Below are 22,609 nucleotides of genomic sequence, written 5' to 3' on the forward strand. Positions count from 1 at the left end.
GTAGGCAATAGGAAGCCACTGAAGGTGTGACTGAAAGACAAGAATGACATCTACAAAAATTAATCTGGTAGTGGTATATAGAATAGATGAGAGGTTAAGATGCTGAAGGCAGGGAGCCCTCCTTGGAAACTGTCACAATAGTGTAAAATGAGATAATAGTGAGGGCCTGAGTTGAGAGAATGGGAGTGGAAATAGGAAAAACAACACAAAACGGAGGAAAATATGTAAAGGAACTACCCCAAGATTTGCTAGGCGTAGTGATGGAGGATGGGAAAATCAGGGATAATTTCAAGGTGTATGTAAGCCTGGATGTCTAGATGAATGCTGGTATTTATAAGAGAAGTAGGAAGTCCAGAGAAGCTGCTGTTTTAGGGGAGAAAGATCGTTTTGTTTTTAGACAAGTTGAGTTTGACATGATGGCAAGATATCTAAATGGGAATGAACAAGAAGCAAGTTAAAATGTCACACTCAAAGACGAGAAAGATGAAGGCCAAAGATACAATTTTGGGAGTTGTCCATATCTACAGAGGTGATGGGTGCAGCTATTAGAATGGATAAAATCTCAAGGGAAAAGGATGTAAGTGAGAGTTATTTGTTTAGTGGTGACTGTCCTGCCTGAAGTTATTACTACTCAACTTCATGACTGTTTCCCAAAGGTTTAAAAATACTTTCCTGTCCGGAGTCAGAAAGTACGAGTGATATCCCTATTTTACAAATAAGGAAACAGAGGCTGAGAGAGGTAATATGACTTAACTACAGTCACAGAGCTAGCCAATGTTAGGGCTGGGTTTCAAGCTTGAGACCCTCCTGAGAGGGTTCCTTTCCATTAGACCATAACTCTTCTATAATTCATATTGAGAAAAATAGTTCTTACACAGGATGGGCTAGCCCAGAATGCATCTGAATGTTTAAATCATAGAACTCAAGAACTGAATAGACCTTAATTGTTATTTTGTCCAATATCTTCATTTTAAGATAAACAGATGCTTTTGACTTGATTTTCATAGAAGAGGAAACTGAGGCCCAGAATGTTGAAGTGACATAGTGGGATAGGGGTAGAACCAGGACTAGGTCACAAATCTTCTGACTCCCAGTTGATTGTTCTAGAATATGATTTCAGGGTCGTTGAAGTCCTTTGGTGATCTATTAGATTTATAGGGGTGGGGTAACCTGCAGCCTCGAGGCCACATGTGGCCCCTCTAGGTCCTCAAATGAGGCCCTTTGACTATTTGGATTCAATCATATATATTAAACAGAGGCATATAGATATAAAACAGAGACATAATATTCATTAGGGATCTAAGCAAAAGTGCTAACCTCCCCACCTGTATGGTAAATGAGAATCAGCTACAGTCATTATTTCCATAGGGTAAATAAATGTGTACAACAAAAACTCTGTTTCCATCAATTCTTTCGGAATCCAGATGCACTCTTTTTATAGAGAGAGGGCATAGCACAATGATCGAGGGCTCATCTTTTGAGTCAGAAAGGCCTGGATTCAAATCTTGGTTCTGACAACACTAATTTGTCACCCTAACTTAAGTGACTTAACCTCTCAATGACCCAGGTAATTTTTTAGAACTATGAAAACAGAACAGTTGCTGATCTGCCTTGGTATTATTTCCACACTGGGACTTCCATATTCTCATGAAAACACAAGTGGATCCAAGAAAAATGGAAACAAAACAAAACTCATTATTTGGGTTACAATACCAATAAAACAGGATGGCGTCAGGAAGATTAGGAGTCAGGAGGCCAAGATTAGTGACTCAACTCTGTCCCCAAACGGCTCTATTACACTAGACAAGTCAGTTCAGTCCCTTCAGTCTCAGATTTCTCATTTGTAAAATGAGACAAGAGGGGAAAACAAGGAAAGGTAGATGGTATGATAACAGAGAGATGATATAGAAGATATATATGTGTGCGTGTGTATGTATGTATATGTATACATGTATGTGTGTATGTATACACACACACACAATATGATATAGGAGAGACTGTGTAATTACTCATCTCCTAGTTTGTTTCTGTTTTCTCTCTACCACTGAGAATAATCTTCAGTCTGGAAAGAGTAGACACAAAAATTTTAAGAAGAATATGAAACAAGATAGGTCCTATAATCTCCTTATTTATCAGCTCTCAATGAATTTATCACCTTAACTTGAAGGCACAGTGGTATACAGGATAGAATGCTAGACTAGGAGTCAGCAGGACTTTGGTTCAAATACCATTTCTGATACTGTGTGACCGTTAGCAAATCATTTAATCTCTCTGAGCCTCAGATTCACCATTTGTAAAATGAGAGAATTGATCTAGATGGCCTCTACAATCCCTTCCTGTATCTGTGTCTAAGATCCTGGGGCCTTGTCCAAAGGATTTGTATCAGATTACTGAAAGACCTTAGAGATGTCATTAGGAGCCATTGTCAGTGACCTTAGAGGCCAGGAATAATGGGAAAATGTAGCAAGCCTGGGGACAGACAGATATTGTGCTGGCTTTCTAAAAGGGAGGAAAGGTAGACCCTTCAAATTATGCCACAATGAACTTGACTTTGTTTCCTGGCAAAACTCTAGAATATGTTATTAAAGGTGTATGAGCCCTAATAGGGGAAGCTGAGGCTGAGGCTAGTGGATTGCTTGAATTTGGGAGTTTTGAGTTTCAGTATGGCTGAAACTGAGCAGATGGTTACACTGAGTTTGTCAGCAATATGGTGAGACCCCAAGAGCAGGGAAGCATTAAGCTGACTAAGGAAGGGCAATCAGGCCCACATTGGAAATGGAGCAGGTCAAAACTTCCATGCAGATCAGCAGTAGTAGGGTAAGGCCCATGAATAGTTTCTGAACTTTTAGATTGGGTAAGATTGAGAGACTCCCAAAAAACAAATAAACAAACAAAAAAAACCTGAACAGACTAGAATCATCTTTCCGAGTCTAATAACACACCATTTAATAGATATAAGTGTAAAGTCCCTGACTTGGGTTCAAAAAAATTAACCACATGAGTATTTTATGGGGAAAACATAGCTGTAAAGCAGATCATGTAAAAGGTTTTAGAATTTTAGTGAATTTCAAGCTCAAATGAGTCCACAGTGTGGTGTGGCAGCCCTAAAATTTAAAGGGCTGTTGGCCTGGATTAACAGAAGTACAATTTCAACAATTATAGAAGTGAAGTCTCATCATACTGTACTCTGATCAGATCATATTTTTTATGTTCAAAAAATGTTAGTGTAGTAGTATAGTGTTCAATTTAAGGTCCTTTATTTTATTTTATTTTATTTTCACATTAGTCATGTTGTAATGAAGAATTAGAACCAATAGGAGGAACCACAGGAAAGAAGAAACAAAGCAAAACAGAAGAGAAAAAAAAGCAAATAGTGTGCTTCGATCTGCATTCTAACTCCATAGTCCTTTCTCTGGATTAGCATTTTTCGTCCTGAGACTTTTGAAGATGTCTTAGATCCTTGCATTGCTGAAAAGAGCTAAGTCTGTCCAAGTTAGTCATCACACAATGTGGCTGTTACTGTCTACAATGTTCTTCTGGTTCTCCTCACTTCACTCAGCATTAGTCCATATAAGTCTTTCCAGGTTTTTCTGAAGTCCACTTGCTCATCATTTTTTTTATAGCACAGGAGTATTGCATTACATTCATATATCACAACTTGTTCAGCCACTCCCCAATTGATGGGCATCCCCTCAATTTCCAATTTTTTGCCCCCACAGAAAGAGTTGCTTTAAATATTTTTGTACATGTGGGTCCTTTTCCTGTTTTTATGCTCTCTCTGGGATTCAGCCCTGGAAGTGCTATTGCTGGGTCAAAGGGTGTGCACATTTTCATAGTCCTTTGGGCATAGTTTAGGTCCTTTATTTTAAGAAATATAATGACTAAGCTGGAGCACAGAAGACAAATGTGTCCTTACCTTTGACTTTTCTATCTATTATTCCCTAATTGACATTTTGTTTTGTTTACACTTGCTGGGTTTTCACATAACTTCTCAGTTATTAGTACACTGAGGAGAAAATGATGGGGTTGCAGAAATGATTTTTTCCAGTGACTACCTGTAATTGGAGTGGTAAGTGAAGTAATGCCTAAGACCTGAACTCCTAACATGAGTCATGATGTAAAACAAAATTTCAAAATTAGGAGGTTCAGGTTCAGTCATGTCCGATTCTTTGTGACCCCATTTGGGGTTTTCTTGGCAAAGATACTGGAGTGGTTCACCATTTCCTTCTCCAGCTCATTTTACAGATGAGGAAACTGAGGCAAACAGTGTTGAGTGACTTGCCCAGGGTCATAGAGCTAAGTGTCTGAGGCCAGATTTGAACTCAGGAAGATGAGTCTTCCTGTCTCCAAGCTGGGCACTCTAACTGCCCCTTAGAGATCATCAACTTGTTTGATTCCTGTGACTTCTGTCTCTGCTCTGACAACCTCCCAAAAGGATGGTCATGCAGATCTCACCATTTCCCAAAACTATTTTACCTTCATGATAATGAGCTCCCAAATCTTCTGTGATCATTCTTACCATGACTTCCAAATCTTCCATCCCTCCGTTTTCCCAGTGTGTCGTTTCTGTTCTGGGCTTTTCTTCACCACATTGACCCTATGGCTAACTAGTTTAGACTTTGAATCCCTCATGTTTTTACCCATCATTCTTTCCTTCCCTATCTGTTCTCACCCCTAGCATATCCCTTCTCTCCTGCTCCTGAGCTGCTCAACACTCATAGTCAAAGTCAGGCACTATGTCTATTATAAATATATATTACTTAAACTCAACTGGGCCCTCACTACTGTATTACAAACTTTTTACTTACTCTTCACTGGTTGTCTATTATGTTTGTTCACTGCAATACCATGATGACTGAGAAATTTCTCAAAAATTTCTCTCCCCTCAAGTCCCCAGTGCCTAGTATTATGGGCAAATTGAACTGAATGCCACCCCAACCGTTTTCTCATAGCAGATGACCTTACCTCCTACTTTACTGAAAAAATTAGACCACCTATAATGAATTTCCTACTTGTCCCTTACTCTGTATCTCTAAATCATTTTATATCTTCAACTGTCCTTCTTTCTCCTCCTTCTCTCCCTCATTCTCTAGAAGAAATGCTCTCTCTCTGTCTCTGTCTCAGTCTCTCTGTCTCTCTCTGTGTCTCTGTCTCTCTCTCTATGTCTCTCTCTCTCTTCATCTCCATCTAAGAAAAGAGGTGACCTTTCTCCTTTTCAAGACTACATCGTCTTCTTGTGCCCAGCCCTTTCCAACTCTTCCAAGAGTTCATCTTATTGAACATTCTTTCTCCCTTTTATCTTTATTCTTTCCCTTTCAAGTGACTTCTTCTCTATTGATTACATATATATTGAGGTCTCTTTGTCCTTAAAAAAATCTTCATTTGACCCTGCCAGTCCCTCAAGCTATCAAGCTTTTATCTCACCTTCCTTTCACTGCCAAATTCTTCTAGTCATCTGTATTTATTGACTCCTCTTTCTCACTATCCACTTACTTCTCAATCCCTTACCATCTTGCTTCTGACTCCATTACTACTGAAACTACTCTTTCCAAGGTTACCAAAGATCTCTTAAATGATAGACCCAATGGTCTTTCCTCAGCCCTCATCTTCCTTGACTTTTCTGCAGCTTCTGACACTGTTAACTATTTTCTCTTCCCTTCAGTTCCATGACACTATTCTCTTTCATTTCTCCTCTTAGCTATCCAAATGTTCATCCTCAGGTTCCATTGCTACTTACTTATTTATCACCAAACCAATATACAAAGGTGTTCCTTAGAACTCCTTCCATGAACCTTTGCTCTTCTTTCTCTGTGTCCTCTCTTCATGATGTCATTGGCTCCCATAGGTTCAACCTTCCTCTCTTCACAAATTATTCTCAAAGCTACCTCTAATTTTTCTTGTGAACTCCAGTCCTGCAGCACTAATTACCTGATGTTGAAAATACCTTGCATTTATGTAGCACCCTCAATTTGTAAAGCATTTTACATTATCTCATTTATTATTTACATTGTCTCATTTGATCATCACAGAAATTCTATGAGGCAGTTGCTATTATTTCCCCCATTTTATTGATAAGAAACCTAAAGCTGAGAGAGGTTAAGTGATTTGTTCAGGCTGACATAGCTAGTAAATGTCCAAGACAGGATTTGAACTCAAGTCTTCCCAATGCCAAGTCCAACACTATCCACTGTGCCACGTAGCTGCCTATGCACACTCCCACCTGAATGTCCAATCAACATCATAAACTCTACCTCCCCAAAAATAGAACTCAACATCTATCCCATTACTTGCTTTTCTCCTAAACCTCCTTATTTCTATTGAGACCACCACCATCCTTCCAGTCACCCAGGATGACAACATTGGAGTCAAATGAAGCAATACCTCTCAAGTGCTTTGTAAATCTTAAAGAGCTATATAAAATATTAGCTGTTGTTTGTTGTTGTTTTTATTCTAAGAGGCTTCTCTCTCCCTCACTTTGATATCTTTTGCAAAATCCTGACGGTTCTATTCTCGTGATGTGTGTTGTATTGTCTCCTCTCCACTCATACCAGTCACCACCCTGATTCCTGCCCTTATCATGTCTCCCCTAGACTGTTGGCATAGCCCCTTGATTGGTCTCCCTGACTCTGGTCTCTCTCCTTATCCAGTCCATTCCCCACACAGCTATCAAAATCATATCCTAAGGCACAGGTCTGACCGTGGCATTCCTTTGCTCAAAGCTTCCCTACTGCCTTTAGGAAACATACAAACCCCTCAGCTTGGCATTTAAGGCTCTTCACAACCTGGTCCTAATCTACCTTTCCAGGTTTATTTAACATTGCTTCCTTTTATATACCTCTATTCTAGCCAAACTTGGGACTCCAACCTTGGTCAATCTCACAAGTTACTCATTCCCCTTGCCTAGAATGAATGCTCTCTCTCAGTCTCTGTCTGTCTCTGTCTCTCTCTTTCTCTCTCCATCTCCATCTCCCCCTTCCCCTCTCTCCCTCCCTCCCTCCATTCCTTCCTGTCCTCCTCTCTCCTCCCCCTTCCCCCTTTCCTCTCCCTCTCTCTTACCATTTCCCTCCATCCCACTCCCTCCTTCTCCAATCTCCCCCTCCCTTGCTCCTTCTCTCCCTCACTCTCACTCTCTCATCTTCCTCCCTCCTGCCCTTTAAGGCTCAACTCCAGGACCACCTCCTCCATGGAGCCTTCCTAGGTCCCTTCAGTGGTCAGTCCTCACTTCCTCTCCAACTTAGCATATGTGAATATATTTGTGTGCCTGCAATATCAGTGCGTAATATAAGTTCCTTTAGGGCAGGAACTGTTTATAATTATGTCTCTGTATCTCCGATGCCTCCGTGCTCGCCCATAATTGGCACTTAACAAAGTTTGTTAAATTAAATTCTAAGGGGAGGCAAAAGAGTAGGGTTACAGGATTATTATTTTTTTCATTCTTCACAGAGGAAAGTTCAGTAGGATGAAGGTTTGTAAAGACAGAAGGAACTCAGAAGGCAAGACTGAGTATGTCTCACTAATAGATTGAAAAGCCAGGAGATGTTCATGAATTTTTACTGAAGTGTTCATTTTTATGATGAAGTCTTACTTTTAGGATAGTGTTTTTGAAGTCAGGAAATTAGATAACTTGTCATTGGGATCATTTCTATTCAAAAACTGATAAACCATCATCTTCTAAACATAAAGCCTTTCCTGGTTCCACCTAACTGCTAAAGCCCTTCCTCCTTAACTACTTTGCCTTTAGCTACCTTGTATTTGGGGCAGCTAGATGGCGCCATAGTGCACAGAGTGCTGGGTCTGGAGTCAGGAAGACTCATCTTGCTGAGTTCAAATCTGGCCTCAGACACTTATTAGCTATGTGATCCTGGGCAAGTCACTTAACCCTGTTTGCCTCAGTTTCCTCTCTGTAAAAATGAGCTGGAGAAGGAAATGGCAAACCACTCCAATATCTTTGCCAAGAAAACCCCAAGTGGGATTACAGAGAGTTGGAATATGACTGAACAATAACAAACTTTGTATATATTATATATATATACATGTTATAGATGTATATATAGTATATATAAAGTATATAGTATATATATATAAAGCAAACCAGCAAACCAGGTTCGGTCCTGGGGGAGACTAGTCTATAAAAGTTGAATATGACTCTTTCTTGAATTCTCTTAGGTCTTTATACCTCTACCCAGGAGAGGATCACTTACAATTTACATTTGGCTCATGTCTAGGGTCTCCCCAAAAGGAGAAGTAGAAAGTTACTCAATGTACTATGTAGAGCAAGCATAGGACAGCTATTTATTTTCTCTACGGTAAAAAAAAAATTCTTAACACACACAAAACCCACACATAGGCACTGGCAGAAAGGTAAACAATCAGCACTAATATATAACTACAGTTACCCTCTCCTGGGAATTTGAGACTTCAGTGTATTTCGTATCTCAGCATTGCACTGTCCAAAAACAATTCCCTCCAATTCCATGTCTTCTAGCAAACCAAACCAGGCATTGATTGGGCTCATTCTCTTGCTGATGGTCATCTGGAAGTTGCCAAAGGAGCTCTAATACACATTCCATGAAATGACCCCTTTAAGTCCCCTACCCATGCATGCTCCCTGAGGTGAAACCCCTACTATGTATAAATATAATGCCTCCCCCCCCCCAAATAGCATATAAGCTCCTTGAGAGGAAAGACTGGGGTTTTTTTTGTCTTTATATCTTCATTTCCTAGCACACAGTAGGTATTTAATAAATGTTTGTTGATTGATTGATCTTAATCATTCATGGGTTAAGTTTTTACAAGTGGTACAGTTTTCTCTGCAATTTATAGTCATAGAGAATGGGTAAGGCACTGAGAGATTTGTCCAGGGTCACATAGACAGTATGTATCAGAGGTAGATTTGGAACCTAAGTTCTCCTGGCTCTGAAGTTAACTCTCTATCCACTGTACCATATTGCCTCTCTGATATAATTACGAGAAAATGAGAATGTGGGACTTTTATTAAAACCACACATCTGGAATTTACACAAATCTAAATTTTAACCTACCAAATTGTGTGTCCATGTTTCCAGATACCTCTCACAAGAAACATTCAGGACTTCTAACCAGGCTTAACGAGAAGTTTTAGAAATAATTCCTCATAGAATTTTCTGGAGTTGCTTCCTGTCATGTTAACTGCTTACTTGTCCCAGCTCTCTTTTTCTGAAAATAGCAACTTCTCACTCTTTATGCTACCAGAGGGAGTGAATAGATTACAAACGTATTAGAGCTTCCTCTGCACAGGTGTCAGTATAAGGCAGTTATTCTAGAACCCTTCAAGAATGCTGTTTTATCATATTGCTTGGTATATTGCTGATATATTCATATTACTAGGGAGTATTTGATTTTCAAAAAGAAAATGGTAAGGGTGTGTTGAGAAATGATATGTGTGTTATTTTCACACATTGTATGTGATATGCATGTGATATTTTATATATAACATTTATACAGGACTAATGACATATGTTGCATGATTGTATTATGCATATATCATATCATATATTTACAACTGGAAGAAACTTAGAGGTCACCCACTCATTTCATAGATAAATTTCAATTCAAGAAAATATGCCTATATTAAGCATCTACTATGTGCAAGGCACTGTGCTAAGTGCTTGGGGTAGAAAAACAAAAATGAAACAGTCCCTGGCTTTAAGGAGCTTGGGTAAAAACAGAATTTGACAGAATTCTACTAAAAACAGAATTTGAGAGAAGCTAAGTGATTTGCCTAAAGTTACACAGGTATTAAGTGACAGAGTCAAGATTAGAACCCAGATCATGTATTCTTTCTCTTGTATATTTTTAAGTCATATTTTATTAATGTCCTTTTTCAAAAATCACATTTATCTACAAATTTATGCCTTCCTATTTCCCTATTCAATGAACCATCTCTTATAACAAAGTTTAAAAAAGAAAGAGGTGAAAAAACAAAACAGTTCAGGAAAACTAATCAACATGTCAGCTGTGTCTGGAATCCTATCCAGTATTCCATACCGTAGCCCCTTAGCTCTGCAAGCCCCCTGCTTCATGCCTTTTTCTTTTAAAGTAGAGGTTTTTTAATTATTTTTGTGCAATGGACTCCCTTGGCAGTCTGCTGAAACCTCTAGACCCCTTCTCAGCACAATGTTTTTAAATGCATAAAATAAAATACATAAGATTACAAAAGATACCAGTTACTAAGAGCTTCTTGTTTTGGAGTATCTGACACATAGAAATCAAAACTATGAACAGATATCACAACTTGGATTAAATAACTAATTTTGTAGAGTGGTGATATCAAATTCAAATGGAAAACAGGCCACTAAAATGTTCATAAGGATCCCTGCAGTGACATATTGACTTAAACTTAGAAATCCACCATGTAATGTTAATACATTACATTCTTTTGTGTTTTCATTTTATTAAATATTTTCCAATTACATTTTAATACGTTTGGGTTACACTCCAAAGTGTTGCGGGCAGCAATGTGGTCTGCGGCCTGTGTTTGGAACCTATGAGGCTAGTTTATTAATATAACCATCTTCTCTTTCTTCAGATACACTCATAGAAAACTGCCCTCCCTAGAAAGTAGCAGGGATACATTGACTGGCAGCTCAAGTTGTGCCAACAGGGCACATAAGTAATGTTGAATATGTGGTCCCTGCATCAGTGAATCTTCCACTGTAAAGACCTCAGTATTCCAAGCTGATATAACTAAGAGAAAATGAGAATGTGGGTCTTTTATTAAAACCACAGATCTAGAATTGACACAAATCTAAATTTCCACCTACCAAATGGTGTGTCTGTGTATCCAGATACCTCTCACAAGAAATGCTTCTCAGTGTTCCAACCTGTGCATTGTGAAAAAAAATAATAATTTTGTCCTTGGTTCTTGTCCTCGGCGGCAGGTACCCGCAAGATGGAGTACAGGGGCAATAGCTGGCATGAGACCTGCTTCATCTGTCATCGCTGCCAGCAACCAATTGGAACTAAGAGCTTCATTCCTAAGGATGATCAGAATTTCTGTGTGCCCTGCTATGAGAAGCAATTTGCTATGCAGTGTGTTCAATGCAAGAAGGTACTTTTACTCTCTCAATGACATTTCACAATTTTGTCACTTTGCTTCTGGACTTCCCCTGTGTGATTTTGGCCTTTAACTCCGTATACACACACACACACACACACACACACACATATACACACACACACACATATATATATATATATATATATACACTGCTTCATTAGATTCACCCTCATTTAAACTTCTTGAGCTCTCTGGTATATCATGAAGTTAGAAATCTTTTATCTGTGCCTCCTTCTAGAAAACTTCCAAATATTTTTTCACATAGGTAAATATTAATTTTTGAACTTTATTTTTCTCATTAGTCTTCTTTGCTGTGCTGCTATGTGTTTTTTTCATACGCTGCTCTTCCACAGTATAAAGAAAGGGTGCTCATGCTATTGTTTGCCTTCTTGAGGAGAGCATACACTATTTACTATCTACCTCCAGTTTCAATTCCACTCCCTTTTGATATTGTTTAGATCCATCTCTGGCTCAAATTTCATAGATTTTTAGAGCTGGAAGGGGTCTTAAGAAACATAATGTAATAATGTACATAATGTAAAGTGTTTTGCAAACCTTAGCACACTAAATAAATTCTAGGTGGTGGTAGTAGCGGTGGTGGTGTTAGTAGCAGTAGTCGTAGTAGTAGTAGTAGTAGTAGTATTGTCATGATACAGTACAAACAATGCTAGCCTTTAAATCAAGAGACTTGGGTTTGAGTTCCACTGCTGGCGCTTAAAGTTATATGATCATTGGAAAGTCATTTTACCTTAAGTTTCCTTATCTGGAAAATGAGGTTTGTTGTTTTTCAGTCGTTTCAGTCATGTCCAACTTTTGTGACCCTATTTGGGGTTTTCTTGGAGTGGTTTGCCATTTCCTTATCCAGATTATTTTGCAGAAGAGGAAACTGAGGCAAACAGGGTCAAGTGACCTGCCCGAGATCACACAGCTAGTAAGTGTTTGAGGCCAGATTTGAACTCAGGAAGATGAGTCTTCCTGACTCCAGGCCCAGCATTCTATCTACTGCACCACCTAGAAAATGGGGTACCTGTCAGCTGTTATCTAGTCTGGGTTGCTTACTTTTGAGAGGAAAAAACTGAGACCCAGTCACATAGCAGCAGAGCCAATGGAAAGAACACTGAATTTGGAGTCTAAAAACCTAGGTTCAATCCTGGTTCTGCCACTTATTCCCTCCCTGTGTGATCTTAGGCAAGCTGATTAACCCTTATGACTTTGGTTTTCTCATCCATGAAAAGAAAAATGAGAGGCTTATACTAGCTGATCTCTAAGGGTCTTCCAAATCTAAATTTCTGTTATTTGAACTCGAGCCTTCTTAGTCCAGGTCCAGGGTATATTCAGCACCCTTCTCAGAACCTGATTTAATTTTTTGCAGATAGATAGATGGATGGATAGATAAACAGATAGACAGATAAAGTTTCTTTTAAGAAAGCAAACACCCTCATAGATTGTGTCCCCAGATTTCTTGGTCTTATAATTAACAAATATGTTCTGGGCACTATTAACTTCATCTAGGTCAATTGCAGAATTTATTTGAAACCATTACTGATGCCTGCCTTTATCTTTATCACTAAAATTCCTTCTGTTTCACCATTTAAGGGTTTTTTCTTCCCTTTTTCAGGAAGGCCTATTGTTTGGGGAAACTGCACATTAATCTCTCAGTTTATCACTATTAACTTTTGGCTAAGTCCCACCCCATGCTTTTCCTTTCTGTCAGTCAACCTTAGCCAAAGTGCTTTCAATGAGAGACTTTACTGCCCCTTTTGGAAGTATAGAATCTGTGTGCTAATTTTCAATAATTCAATTCAATAATTTTCAATAATTCACTTTTGAAGCTGCTTTCTCAGACATTTTTTCCCTTTTCTCTACTTACACTGCTTTTAATTTCATCTCTTCCTTAATCCCTGCCTTCTTTCTGCTTCTTATACTTTTGCTTAATTTTCTTTCCATCCTTAAACAACAATCTCCTTTTGTTTGGAGCTCTTGGTTGGTTTTATCTTGGTAAGACCTGGGCAAAATTCATTGTTACTTCTAGCTTTTGTCCCAGCAGGGAAATTGAAATAAATACCTCTTCCCTCTGCTACTAGAAATTTGCCTCTAATACAGAACTTTGAATTTTAAAAATCAGTTTATATCAGAAGCTACCTTATAAAGGGCAGCTAGTTGGCACGATGGATAGAGTACCAGGCCTGGAGTCAGGAGACTCATCTCAGGAGACTCATCTTCTTGAGTTCAAATCTGGTCTCAGACAGTTACTAGGTATGTGACTCTGGGCAAGTCAGTTAACTATTGGCCTCAGTTCCTCATCTGTAAAAGGGACTGGAGAAGGAAATGGCAAACCACTCCAGTATCTTTGCCAAGAAAATCCTAAATAGGGTCACAAAGAGTTGGACAAGACTGAAAAATGACTGAACCTTATAAGGGGACCAGCACCCCTCCTCTAATTGAAAAACCCACCACAATATTTAAACAGTAGAGTTAACAGGCTCTTTTAAAAAGCTATTTACAAGGTTTCCATCACATTCATGACTTTCTTTTTCTAATGAGGGCTGATCTTGGGCTGGCCCTCTTCTTTCTCTGTCCTGCTCTAGAAGTTCCATAAGTTAAAATGTTCTGGAGTATCCAGTATTTCTACCCTAAGTCCTGGAATGTAGTGTATCCATTATGTTATGGTCAGCCCTTTCCAGGCATAGATTGTTTAATTTTTGAATTTGTATCCCTATCACCTATCATAGGACCCCAATGAAAGTACATAGCTTGATTATGCCCCCAAACTACAGATTGCTGCAACATCTCTCCCTAGGGACAAATATTTCAATCGCCATTTTAGAGCTGAAGAAACCAGAGGCAAAAGGTATTGAATAAAATTGTGTGATAACGCTATAAGAAGAAAGAGTGAGGTCTGTAGGGAAATTTCCAAAAACTTACCTATTTTGCTTTAGAAGAATTCTGAAAAGGACCAAATATTGGCAGGTGAGAAAGTTCATTGCTCCGTGAACACACAGGCGATTGTCATTAAGAAGTTGACCCTATAAAAACCTTTGTTTTTCTTATTAGGCCATTACTACTGGAGGAGTCACTTACAGGGAACAACCTTGGCATAAAGAGTGCTTTGTCTGCACTGCGTGCAAGAAGCAGCTGTCCGGACAACGTTTCACTTCTCGGGATGAGGATGCCTACTGCCTCAACTGCTTCTGTAATTTATATGCCAAGAAGTGTGCTGGGTGCACCAACCCCATCAGTGGTAGGTGTTTGCTTTGAATTAAGCAGGAAATGCCTACAAATTCAAAGAGAATCCATTTTTGCATGTGTCAGCTTAAAGTTTGAAAGTATAGCATTTTATAAAAATGAATCTGATTTTGTTAACTGCCTGAACTTTACTCACCATAGGCCAGGGGTGTATGGATCCCTTGGGCAGTCAAGGGCAGCCCAATACTACCATGGTTTGTACCCTGTATTCATAATTGAAGAAAAGGTTTTAGCTAGAAAGAGGTGAAAATAAAGATGTAATTATTTTCCCCATCCAGGTTCATGGACTGTTTAAAATCTACCCCAGGTTAAAAACCCCTGCTGTAGGCTAATATTCTGAGAAAACCTCTTTAGTCTCCTTGACCTATCTCTTTCCACAGATTGCTATTCAACTTTAGCTTGTCTGGTCACTTCTCATCTATCAGGTCTTTTGACATGGAGTTTACTATTTCTGCTTCAAGTTGGATTATTTCCTGCACTGCTGTTTATTAACACATGACAAGCACATGCGATAAAAGAAAGCAGGTGATTCAGACTTGGCAGCTTTGCCCTGTTGGGACTCCTGTTCAAGGTCAAATTGACTTTTTTTATTATAAGGCCTGGCGTAGTGGATATAGAGCAGGCCTTGGAGTCTGAAAGATCTGGGTTCAGGTTTCCCCTTTGATATACATTGGCTGTGTGACCCCATGCAAATCCTTTCATGTCTCAGTGCCCCATGAAACTCTCTGAGTTGCAGAGTAGGTACCTGTCTGAATAGTGGAAATTTCTCATTGAGGTTCAGATCACAGGTCCAGGCCACAAAAGAAAAAAGAAATCCATAGCTCATTGAGGATAAACATAATGAAGTTTTGTTTCTAGTTTTGTTTTTTAATTTCACACCTCTAGTCAGGGTTCACTAGTGGCTCAAAAAATATTTGATTGGTTGACTAGACGAGGAGTGGGGAACGTGCAGCCTCAAGGCCACCTTCCAGGTCCTTGGGTGGGGCCTTTTGATTGAGTCCAAATTTTACAGTACAAATCCTTTACAACACAAATTCTCTGTGAAGTTTGAATTCAGTCAAAGGGCCACATTTGAGGGCCACATGTGGCCTCGAGGCTGTAGATTCCCCACACCTGAATTGGACTGTAATATACACATCAAAGGATCAGATGAGCAATGAGGCATAGTTGGTAGTCAAAGTTAGGAAAAGGGTTATTGTTGTTCAGTTGTGTCCAACTCTCTGTGACCACATTTGGGGTTTTCTTGGCAGAGATACTGGAGTGGTTTGCCATTCCCTTCTCCAGCTCATTTTCAGATGAGGAACTGAGGCAAATAGGGTTAAGTGACTTGCCCAAGGTCACACAGCTGGTAAGTGTCTGAGGCCAGATTTGAACTCAGGAAGATGTCTTCCTGACTTCAGGCCCAGCATTTTATCCATTGCGCCACCAGCTGGCCTAGTTAGAAAAATACAGGTCTACAATCCCATCTCTGAAACTTAGTGGCTGTGTGACCGTGGGCCAAACACTTAATTTCTCTGAGTCTTAGTTTCCTAATCTGTAAAAGAGATAATAACACCCATAGTACCTACCTCACTGGCCTGTTGTAAAGTTTAAAAGAATGTCTGTAAAGAGCTTGACAGATTTTAACACATTACAAGTGTAGGTTATTAGTTTTAAAGTCTTTCTAAGACTGTAAGTTCCGTGAGGGTAGGGACTGTCTTTTGCCTTTTTTTTTTTAATATCCCCAGTGCTTAGCACAGTGCTTGACACATATTAGGGATTTAATAAATGTTTATTGGTTGATTTTCCTGTGTTACAATGCAAAGAGTGACTTTGCATATCTTAGCATTATCCTAGAATTATAAAATATTAGAGCTGAAAGGGACCTTGGAGGTCATCTAGTCCTTTGGCAGATAAGGAAACTGAGGCCCAGAGAGGTAAGGAGACCTTTTAGAATTAAAAAATAAAGAAAAAGGAATGATGGAATTTATTTTGATTTGAAATTCACCTTCCAATGTTTCTTTTTTAGATTTCTTTCTTAATCATACAACAGTTTCATGGTATTGGGCAATAAAATATTGAATTCACTACAACCTCATAGACGTTTCTATTGTAGGAATAATAACAATAATAATAATAGTAATAATAATCCAGCACTTGACAGTTTGCAACATGCTTTATGATTACAAAGTCTTCTCTAGACAGAAACTGATAGGATAGAAATTCCATGAAAAGAGGGAAACTAATTTTCTGAAAAAGAAAAGTAGAATCTTGAGGCCCATGAGAAGAACTTTTGAAAACATAGTTAAAAGACACCTTTTCTGGATTTTCACACCAGTGCACACGGGTCTGGTAAGGTGAATTTCTGGCAAACATCAGGACTCTTATCCTGATTGAGAAAAATGCAGTTTTAAAAACATGATTTCTTTTTAAAGATTAGAATTATCACACTTTGTGAAAGAAGATGCTTAATGTGACTATAGACTCCTTCCATCCCTCTTGCCTCCTTTGCTGTATTCTTTCTATTGGGCTAAGCAAGACAAATAGTGGTGCTTCTTATACTAGGTTTTTGTTTTTTTTTTTTAAATTGGGATAGAAGATATATTCTTTCTTCTCAGGCTTAGCCAACTGACTCCAACCTATGGAACATAGTTAGTAAAATAGCAACAGGGATAAAAGGGCTTCTCCATAATTTCACAGTTTGGTAGAGTATTGAAAAGTGCATTTCTATCACTTTCTGCCTATATGATGACCTCTGGGAATTCACTTTTAACTCCCTGGGGTCTCAGTTTCATTAAATATAAAATGAGGGAATTGAACAAGGAATAAGTGAGACTCATTTGCCCCCTTCCTCTTTATTATTCCACGGTGGGAGGAAAGGCTGGTCTCTTACTGGAAAGATTACCAATGAGAAACCAATCTCACAAAGTACTTTGTTTTGCACCTATTTAGAGTATTTATTGTAGGATATTGTATATTATATGTATATGTGTGTGTCTTATTCTCAGTTCCATGAGGGCAGGAAGAACTGCATATTATTTAACTTTGTATCTCTTTCATTCACAAGCATTTATTGAACTAGTCACTGCGCCTCAGAGTCTATGTAGATATTTAATGCTTTTTTCATTGAAGTGAACTCTTGCTTTAGGTTTTACATAACTCAAGGCATGGTCTAAATGACTTCAAAGTCATTCCTACCTGTAGTGAGTTAAGTAATTTTAAGGCACTTTATAGCTGTGGTGTTCATGTGTCCTTGATTTTCCAGGATAGCCCCAATTTCAAGGAAAGAAGGGTACATTTAATAAGATATGCAAAAATAATATTCTTTGACCATATATTCTTGGTTTAGAATATATGGTCACCCATTGCCTTAAAATACAGTATTCCAGTCATTGGGTCTTTGTTGGTTGTTCATTACAAATCAATCTAGTTCCTCTTGAGAGATGCCATCTGTGAAGGTGGAAGATATATATGTGGAAATGAAGGTGATGTTTTACTTAATTTTTTAAATTAATTTTTATTGAAATCTTTTTTACATAATCATTTTCCTAGTATCCTAATATGAGCCATCTCATATTACAAGTAGTATTTTTAAAGATTAAAAAAAAGGAAAAAGAAAAAGGAAAGGAAAAAATCAGTACAACTGATCGATACTCTGAAAAAGTCTAAAAACATGTGCAATGTGGGATCCCTGTGGATGCCCCATCTCCTCAAAAAGGAGACTTGAGATAATCCTTTCATATTTCTTCTTTTGAGACATGTTTATTCTTCATAATTTTGCAACATTTACTTCTGATTTTTGTGTGTGTAATTTTTCTTTCCATTTATATTGTTGTAATCATTGTCTGTATTGTTTTCTTGACTCTGCTTTACATCAATTCATGTGGAAATGAAGGTAATACAAAAAAATTATATCAGTTGCTTAAAATCCATTAAGAAAGAGTTGTAGGATTTGGATTAATATGCTTTATCTGTAGTAGACTGGAGGTAATCAATGGTCAAAATTCAGCTTAAGCAGTTGATAGTAATAATAGCTAGCCCATACAATACATACATACATACATACAGATATACATACCAGCTGGGTGGCACAGTGGATAGAGTACTGGGTCTAGAATCAGTAAGACTCATCTTTTTTAATTCAAATTTGGCCTTAGACATTTACTAGCTATGTGACCCTGGGCAAGTCACTTAACCCTATTTGTGTCAGTTTCCTCATCTGTAAAATGAGCTGGAGGAGGAAATGGCAAACCACTCCAATATCTTTGCCAAGAAAACTACAAATGGGGTCACAAATAGTTGGATATGACTGAAACAACTGAACAACAACCACAACTCTGTGTTTGTGTGTGTGTGTGTGTATGTATGTGTGTAATCCCATTTTAAGGTATGCAAAGCAAATTACATACATTATCTCATTTGATCCACGTAACAACTCTTGAAGGTAAGTGTTAGTATTGTTCCCATTTTACAAATAGGGAAGGGCCATTGCCAGTTGGCTTGACTCACATCTTGCCACTAGACTCACATGACCCTGGTAGAGAGAGTAAGGCTGATGACTTTGCATAGCTCTGCCTCACTTAAATCCAGTTCACTTGCCAGTTAAGGCATTGCCCTCATGATGTCAGTCAGTCCTTTTCAAGAACAGAAAGACGAACAACCAATAGGGAAACTGAAGCAAAGAGCAGTTAACTAACTTGCTCAGGGTCATGCAGCTACTTGGTGTCTGAGGCAGGATTTGAACTTGAGTCCTCCTCACTGCAGGTTCAGTGCTCTATCCACTGTGCCACCTAACTGTCTGAGTTACTCAGCACTAGGGATTCTAGGAATAGACATTACTCAACAGTGGTTTTTTTTTTTCCTTTAATGTAAATATTATAGGGACATTTTGCTTTAAACTACAGCCATAAGGATTTTTCTTATAAGGAACTCCTCTCTATAATTTAAATCTACGTACAAAATTTCCCTAGAATTTGTTTTAATAATTACAGAAGGCATGCCCATTTGAAAATTATAGCAGACTGCATTTTATTTCCAGATGACATACTGAATTTCAGAACTAAAGGTATCCTTGTGGAGTACCTTTCTCCTTTTCAGCTTCCTTTTCTGTGTTAGAAATGTAAGCCCTTTGAGGGCAGGGACATTCTTTCTTTCTACTTATATTTATATTCCTGATGCTTAGCACACAGCAAGTACTTAATAAATATTTGTTGACTAAATTACTGAATTTAATGTACTTCTTAATACCCTTTTCCAAGTCTACTATTTTTTTTTCTAATGGAGTGATATTTAGTCACAGTCAGTCAGTTTCCTTAAAGATCTTTGTGTAGACAAATAGGAAAGACCAAGCAGTCAAGCTCAGAGGGACTTCATTTCCTTTGAGCAAAAATTAGCCCCAGTTTCCATAGGCTTCTTGTAAGCCTTAGCAATAGATGATTCATATTCCTCCTACTTCACTCTTCTTCTCAGCCCAAGAAGCCCTAGGTCGATATGCCTTTAGTGCTGTATCTGATGCAAATTTTCCTTTCACCAGGACTTGGAGGAACAAAGTATATCTCTTTTGAAGAACGCCAGTGGCACAATGACTGCTTCAACTGCAAGAAGTGTTCTCTGTCCTTAGTTGGACGTGGCTTCCTCACCGAGAGGGATGATATCCTTTGCCCAGAGTGTGGAAAAGATATTTGAAGCTCAAAAACAAGGGGAAAGCTGTGCTTGCCAAATACATGCATACATATATATATATATTTTTTTTTCCTGAAATATGCCTATGTTGTATACTAGCTTTAATGAGCCACACGCAGACTTTCTTTGTGGGTTTTGCAGTGGGCCTCACATCTATAAAACTTTTTTTCTCCTGGGTTGGACGTGTCCAGAGGAAATAGCAAATACTTTTTCTTCTAGCTATAGCAAGGGAAGTGGTTCTGAATTTGTGTAACTGAGGCAGGTCCAAGAGTGAATAGATAACCGATCAATATGAGCTAATTTTCTTTCTTTGATTGAATGATTGATGCAAAGAGAAAATACGGTCAACGTAGGATTTGAAAATCTTTCCAAAACACGAGGGAATGTCCTGGCTGAGGATGGTGTTCGTTGACTGTGTAACCACATGTGATACAAGGTGTAGAGTAAATTCTTGTGGTTTAGAATGTGTATATGTCAGAACAAAACTTTGTGCCACACACAGTGTGAAATGATAATTAATCACTGAAGGCAGAAATGTTATGTAACAAGCACCTGCTGTGTTGCATGATTAGGTAATTGACTGTGTCAGTGTTAACTGAAATTGCATCACGCCTTATCTTTTTCAAAATAATAAAAATTATGTCAGCCAACAACGTCACATTTCCCTTTTAATTGTCTGTTTCTCCCTCAAAATATTTTTGCTTGAAATTTGTGGCTTTGTCAACAGGCATTTATTAAGTGCTTAACTATGGTGCCAGGCACTGAGCTCAGTGCTGGGGCCACAAAGGAAGGAAAAAAACAATCCTTGCCCTCAAAGAATTCACATTCTAATGGGATGGGCAACAACAGGCAAATAACTATGTATATAAAATATATATACAAATTAAATTGGAGGGACCAGCATTAAGTGGGAAAAACTTATAGAAGGTGGAAATCCAGGGAAAATACATTGGGTAGAGAGATGGAGTGTGAGGAACAGCAAGGATACCAGTGTCACTGAATCATAAGACTAGGTGGAAGATAGAAAGGTGTAAGAAGACTAGAAAGGTAGGAAGGGGTCAGGGTGTGAAGGGCTTTAAAAACCAAAAAGAGGATCCTGGAATTAATAGGGTACAGGGAGCTGAGTAGAAGATGGGCTGGAATTGGGAAAGACTTCAGGTAGTGACACTGTCCAGGACACTATTATAATAGTCCAAGTATGAGGGATGAGGATCCATACCAGGGTGATGGCAATGTCAGAGAGGAGAAGAATAAGGCATATAGGAGAGGAGATGTGACAGGCAACAGATTAGATATGTGAGGTGAATGAAAGTGATAATTATACCTGGGTTGGTAGCTTGGGTAATTGGGGGCATGGTGTTAACCTTCAACAGTAATAGAGAAGTTCAGAAGAGGGGAGGATTTACAAGAAGAAATGATGAGTTCATTTTTGGATAGCCGAGTTTAAGATGTCTTTAGGACATCTAGTTCAAGATGCCCAGAAGATAATTGAAGATATGAAACTAGAGATCAGAAAAGGAGTTTAGGACTGAGTAAATAAATCTGAGAATCATCTGAATAAAGATGGTCATTGAACTCTTGGAGCCAATCTCACAAAATGAACTAGTGTTGGGAGAGAAGAGAAGTGGGCTCAGGACAAAGCCTTGGGGTACCCAAGGTTAGTAGGCATCACTTAGATGATTGAGGACTGAGCAACCAGTGACTGAAGAGCCAGAGAGGTAGGAAGAGAGCTAGGAGACAACAGTGTCTCAAAATTTGAGAAAGAAGAGAGTATTAAGGAATAGAGAGTAACTGACAGTATTAAAGGCTACATAGAGGTCAAGAAGGATGAAGGCTGAGAAAAGGCCATAGATTTGGCGATTTAGCGATCACCAGAAACTTTGGAGAGACAGGTCAGAAGCTAGAGTGCAGAGAGTTTAGAAGAGAGTGAGAGGACAAAAAGCACCATTTGTAGATAGCTTTTTTTTTTTTTTTTTGGTGAGGCAATTGGGGTTAAGTGACTTGCCCAGAGTCACACAGCTAGTAAGTGTTATGTGTCTGAGGCCAGATTTGCATTGTAGATAGCTTTCTTAAGGATTTTAACTACAAAAAGGAGAGATACAGAAGATAGCTATCAGGGATGGATGGGTCAAGGGAGGGTTTCTAAAGGATGGGAGTAACATGGGTGTTTATGTAAGCAGTAGCCAGGCAGAGATTGAAGATTATTAGTGAAAGATTCGCAATGATGGAGAGGGCAATCTGCTGGAGAAAACAAGAATAAATGGAATCAGGGTGCATGTACAAGGGTTAGCCTTGGCAAGGACAACTACCTCTTCATGTGAAACAAGTAAAAGAGGAGAGAGGGAGAGAAGAAATATGAATGACATGCTATGATCGCATGATGTCTAAGGTAAGCAACAAGTTCAAATCTGCAGTTAACTGGAGCTAATGATAAAGAGATCACCATCACAGGTTTACTCTTTGCTTGAATATTATTTCATGGTAAAAGACAATACACCTAGCATTGAGGTGCTATTCATTGCTAAGTGTTAGTGTGCTATTATGTTGGCTATGATTTTTTCTAAAAAACATACCTTTGTGTCACAAAGGCTAAAATTTTAAATT

The 22,609-nt window shown here is 38.6% G+C and overlaps 1 protein-coding gene across 4 annotated transcripts in view; it reads left to right on the forward strand.

The window, feature by feature from the left end:
• Positions 1-20,663, forward strand: part of LOC114046318 (four and a half LIM domains protein 2) — a 68,938-nt gene extending 48,275 nt beyond the window's left edge. For all 4 annotated transcript variants that reach the window (XM_027866619.1, XM_027866618.1, XM_027866617.1 and 1 more), the window contains 3 exons: positions 10,920-11,089; positions 14,153-14,339; positions 19,857-20,663. In XM_027866619.1, the coding sequence (XP_027722420.1) occupies positions 10,920-11,089; positions 14,153-14,339; positions 19,857-20,008 (509 nt within the window). In that variant the 3' untranslated portion in view covers positions 20,009-20,663. The remainder of the gene's footprint in view (positions 1-10,919; positions 11,090-14,152; positions 14,340-19,856) is intronic.
• Positions 20,664-22,609: the final 1,946 nt, after the last annotated feature.

Source organism: Vombatus ursinus, unplaced genomic scaffold (assembly GCF_900497805.2).
Source record: "Vombatus ursinus unplaced genomic scaffold, bare-nosed wombat genome assembly UNPS02014781.1, whole genome shotgun sequence".
In the NCBI taxonomy this organism is placed as follows: domain Eukaryota; kingdom Metazoa; phylum Chordata; class Mammalia; order Diprotodontia; family Vombatidae; genus Vombatus; species Vombatus ursinus.